At 36.4% G+C, this 5244-nt stretch overlaps 1 protein-coding gene across 4 annotated transcripts in view; it reads right to left on the reverse strand.

Annotated features, from left to right (window-relative positions):
• The window catches only part of LOC109539823 (myosin-VIIa), a 30492-nt gene that overhangs the window by 16916 nt on the left and 8332 nt on the right, over nucleotides 1-5244 (reverse strand). For 3 of the 4 annotated variants that reach the window (XM_048664868.1, XM_048664867.1, XM_048664869.1), the window contains exons 11-15: nucleotides 3980-4136; nucleotides 3489-3779; nucleotides 3330-3431; nucleotides 2574-2796; nucleotides 404-731 (exon numbers count right to left, since the gene is read on the reverse strand). In XM_048664868.1, the coding sequence (XP_048520825.1) occupies nucleotides 404-731; nucleotides 2574-2796; nucleotides 3330-3431; nucleotides 3489-3779; nucleotides 3980-4136 (1101 nt within the window). The remainder of the gene's footprint in view (nucleotides 1-403; nucleotides 732-2573; nucleotides 2797-3329; nucleotides 3432-3488; nucleotides 3780-3979; nucleotides 4137-5244) is intronic. The other variant, XM_048664870.1, reaches the window with a different exon arrangement.

Raw genomic sequence — 5244 nt, forward strand, 5'->3', positions numbered from 1 at the left:
ACTCACAGCCGAAAATTATTCTTCAAATTTAGGGGCGACAGAAAATAAAAGTACTCAATTAAAACATTTTTAAAGTAAGTTTACGCTTAACCGGCATTCTTTGATTCAAAATTCTCTTCGTCATATGGTAAAGGTGCTAAACGAGCACATTTAGAAAATATTCACAATTATACAGAGTGCTTGTGAAAAGTTGCATTGCAGAAAACAACTTTTTCCCAATGTATTACGCAATATTTTAGTACACTTTTCAATGTTTATATAACGTTCAACTAGTTTTTGCTACGTAAATATGAAAGAAAATTTAATAGTTTTTTAGTTATTGGACTTTGACTATGAAAATTCGCATTTTGATTTCATGTTAGTCGTCGTCTTTAGACCCAAAATGTTAAAATTTGTCTTTTACCTTAACTCAGGCCTGAGAATACCATGACCGATAACAAAGTGCAATTTCTCCAAATTATTCGTACGCCTACAATTCACCCAATCGCTGTAGCTTTGCAGCGCAAAAGTGTCCTCCACTAGACCCCTCTTAACATCCTCCAACAGTTTATTTTTCCTCTTCAGCGTCATGTTGATCAGCTTCTGCCTATCGGACTTCTTAATCGAGTTCATTTGCCGCTGTTCCTCTTTCACTATTTGCTGATATTCTCTTCGATTGGTGAATCCTCGGCTGATCGTTTGATTCAGCTCAGCCATCACTGGAATAATCGGTCCTTCGTTTTCTTTACTAACTGAAAATAGAGAGTTAATTCGATCTGCAAAATTCAGCAAAATGGAGTTTTGCAGCCAAATTTTCCCTAGCTTTGGAACCGGATAAATTCTGATTGCTTCGCACAATTTAGTTTCTGTTTGAAGCGCTAATGAGCCCCATTTGATTTTGATTAGTCAATGTTTTCGTAAAAATTAACCACAATTAACAGATACATTTTCTACAGGACGGCAAATGAGAAAAAAGTACAAAATTTCGTAGTTTCGCATGTTTCTAGTCGGACAAAAATGAGTCAGTCAGAGGCAAAGATTTCTCAAGAAACTAAGCACCCAAACTCCTGATTTTTGCGCGCTTCCTAAATATCGATTTCAATCTGGACGTTTTTACCCAACTACACTACATGCTTAAAAAATCGCATCTTTCAAACTAAAGCACGCAGCTATTTGAGACTTTCACTATTTTTAGAAGATACCTGATCTTAAAGACTAGGAGAGTTTCATAAATGTCGCGCTGAATCTTGAATTTTGCTAATTTTAGAAATATTGGTCTCAAATTGGGAGGCTTTTACCTAATTGCGCTCCCTTTTTTTAAAATTCGCAATGTAATTGTACGTAATTCCAAAGTAAAGCAATCAGTCGGTTTAAAACTGCACTTGATAGAAAAGCCTTGACACTAAAGAAACAGAGAGTTTCATAATTGTAGCGCGCAGTGATTATAATTTTTCCAGCTTTGAAAAATCGGTCTCAAAATTAAGGTTTCACGCCATTGCGCTCTCGCCTTTAAAAAATTCGCACCTTCCGAACTGAAGTAAGTGGAAATTTGAAATTTTTTGCATCTTTGAGCGACGATTCATTCTTCAAACGCAGGGAATTTCATTAAAATCACCCAAAATCCTGATTTTTTGCAAATCGGTACATATCGGCCTTAAAACGAACGTTTTTACTGTCAACTGTGTGCTCTTCTTTAAACATTCGCAACATCCGAACTGGAATAATGAGTAATTTAAAAAAATTTCCATGTTTAGAACACAGTTGGCTCTAAAGATGCAGCAAGTTTCATAGAAATCTCCAAAATTCCTTACTTTTGCCAGGTTTTAAGATTCAGTGGCAAAATGGATGGTTATATTCAACTGCGCTCTCTGCTTTGAAAAATTCGCATCTTACAAACTAAAGCAATCAGGAATTTGAAACTTTTTCTAACTCTATATAAAACTTGATTCTGCAGACGCCGAAAAATTTTAGCCCTGAATGCTTATATATTTTTTAGTTAATTAGAATAAAATATGTAAATTAATGTTTATCCAACCGCACACTCTCTTCAAAATTTCGTATCTTTGAAACTAACGAAAATAATAATTTGGAAGTTGCACCATCTTTAGAAGACATTTGGTTCTAAACACATTGAAGGTTTCAAAAAATTTGGCTCAAATCCTGATTTTTTGCGAATTTGATATATCGACGTCAAAGCGAACGTTTTTAGTCAACTGTGCGCTTTTCTTTAAACATTCGCAACTCCGAAACTGGAATAATGAGTAATTTAAAAAAAAATCCATGTTTAGAAGATAGTTGGCTCTAAACATGCTGCAAGTTTAATAAAAATTCCGAAAAAAAATTAAGAAATGGTGACAAAAAGGATGCTTATAGATATTCAACTGCGCTCTCGGCTTTAAAAAATTCGCATCTTTCTATAACACTTGATAAAATTTGTCTAAATTGACTAAATAACGCTTCAAACAGAAATCTAGCCAGTTCCAAAGTTAGTCCAAATTTGTCAGCGTAACGACGTTGTTGAGCAGCTCAAATTTGCCTTTAAACAACAAAGTTCAACTCCTGAATTTAAAAAAATCGAAAAAAATCCAACATACTTTTGGGCTCAGGCATGTCGCCCATAAACCTGGAAACAGCCGCCCATAAAGCTTGGGCGGCCAGAACGTCATCAGGAGTGGGCAGTTCGTGTAAAGCAGTTTTAGGTGGCTTCCGCGAATGTTGCGGCCCCGTGCCATGAGCGAAATAAGTGGCTGCGTATTTGCGGAAAGTGTATTCGGAAATATCCACAATGTCTGCAGGCGGATCCATAGCAAATCCAGACTGGAAAATATTTGCCAATTATATCGGTTGGGTTTAAACCGTTCAATTTCTCCCCTATTGGCCCCCAGGCAACATCTCCACAGGATGCCAATTTTCAATCACTTTTGTATCTTTTGGTAATTTTTTTTGGATGAAACCTTTCCCAGTCGGTGGATGGGAAGGAGAGAACCTATTGAATGGCCTCCTAAGGCGACAGATTTAACTCCACTAGATTAATTTTCGTGGCGTTACCATAAAACCGAAAGTATTGTTACAGGCCAAACAATCTGCATGAGTTCAACGAGAAGATCCAAAAAAATGTCTGTTATAACTCCGGAAATGGTTGAAATCGTGCAAGAGTATTTTAGTGGATATTGCAAACCCGAAAATAGCACATGAGTTCAACATTTGAATTGTTTAATGTTCCGTTTCTTGAAATAAACCGGTCTTTTTCAGGACTACAGAAACTTGAAAGAAATCGTCGGTTTATTGATAGGCCCGAGTTTAAAGTTACAAAAACTCCAAGTTTGCAAAGCTGAGCAATTTTCACTTACTTTGTGAGTTGACTGCTGTTTTTCTAATAAAATGGGATCCTCAAAGGACGATATTTGCGTTGAGTCTAAGAAGGCAAAGTTTTTATCTATGGTAGCTGCAGCCTGAGAAGCATAGATACTCTGTTGAATTTAATTGAAGAAAGCGCAGAAAATACTCACATTATCATTTCCGGGTTCTACGTCTTCGTATTCTAGTTGGCGCTCGTTGTTCTCAATGGCCGCATCAGCCAGACGTTTCCGTTTCAACTCTTCCGCCTCTTCTAGCGCGTTTTTCTTCTTCAGTCTTCTGAATTCTGCTTCGTCAATTTTTTTCTGGCGCACTATTCCATAGATGCGACCGAGTGGGCCTTTTGTACGCGATAAGTAACCTCGAGCTCTCGCTTGAAGGGAAATGATATTTTTCCGATTCGTCTGGTATTCGACACAGAGTAGCCGAGATCGGAGTTTTGACTAGAGAAGGAAGACAAAAAATAATTGTTTTCTCATGCAAGCAAAGTCTGAAAGCTCGCATTTGTTAACTGGATATGAAGAAACAGAGCGGTGGCTTCTCTTCAATTTCTTTTTCAAAGTAAGGTCGCCGCAAGTTGAGGAAAGCGAATCTTTTGAAAAAGAAACGTCCATTTTTCGAATGTGGAACTCCGACTGCTCACCTGCAATCTCTGGTATCCATTTCGGAGCTTCAAGTATCTGCTTCGGAAACCGCGAGCTCGGAAATGCTTCTGGAAAACGATGGCCGCGGCCCGGAGTCTGAGGAACCTCCTTCGTTGAATCCATCCCTTGATTGCTTTTTGCAGAACCAAGATATACCTTTCAAATAAAATCAACGAAACTGATAAATTTTTTATACAGATGCAAGATAAGCAAACGATTAAAGACCCAAATTACTCAGAATACTTCCGTATATACCACTATATGGTTTTTCTGCATTTTTTGCGCAGAAACATTATACTTTGACTACGAAAACATGCCAGTATTTAAACACTGTGAAAAGACTGTGATGATATTTTCCCGAATTAAGACATTTTTGCAACATCTTTACTCAAAATTTTACATTTCTGACCAAGTTTTACATAGTTTTTATAAATTGATTCGTTCATTCTTCGGCTTATAGCTTTAGATTTTTTTACACACTTCCTTTACTGTTTGGTGCCAACGAAGGTTTTCATTAATAATTTTCGAACTATTCAGAGTGTCCGCATGTCGAAATTCAAGAATATCACTTTCTTCGGTTGCTTCCTTTGAGCTCAAAACTCAACATGTAAAATTCGACTTTTGCGACGAAATCTGTTTACTGTTTTTCCAAAAAAAATCTCAAATGACACAAATTGTATTCCAGTTTAGTTGCAAGGAAGTGAGGAATACAACGACCTCACAAAAAGACAAGTTAGATTCTCTTGATGCGAACTAAGATTTTTACACCCTTACGAAGCACGTGATCTGTTAGGGTATGTTTGTTTTCCATTCGCATTAACTTTTTTATCATTTTGTAAATCGTGCATTTTCCTAATTTTCTTTGCTTTTACATCAACGTAGACCAAAAATGTACATTTCTGCAAAACCTCTCAGATAGATTTTTTCTTTCCGCAACATTCTAATATTTCAAGCGCCATGGCTTTTCTGGTCAATTAATTTGCAAAGGTTTATACGGAAATGTATCGTTTCACCAATTTGTGTTTATTTTTCTTATAGGGAAGCAAAATTAAATAAGAGACAAATTCAGCTAATATTCAAATTATTCATGAATCTCTAAAACGCAATCCTATTAGTTGTGACGTCTCTGGTAATATAAATGGCGGATTGTTTACGTTCTGTGCATGGTGTTTAGTTGTGTGGTTGTGTTTCATTAATTATTTTGTGGATTTAAATAATTTATAGTTTGTGTTAAATTAAAAAATCGCTTCAGAATGATTCCTTA

This window comes from Dendroctonus ponderosae, unplaced genomic scaffold, assembly GCF_020466585.1.
Source record: "Dendroctonus ponderosae isolate FM_Combo_2020 unplaced genomic scaffold, Dpon_F_20191213v2 Dpon_F_20191213_3, whole genome shotgun sequence".
Taxonomy (NCBI): domain Eukaryota; kingdom Metazoa; phylum Arthropoda; class Insecta; order Coleoptera; family Curculionidae; genus Dendroctonus; species Dendroctonus ponderosae.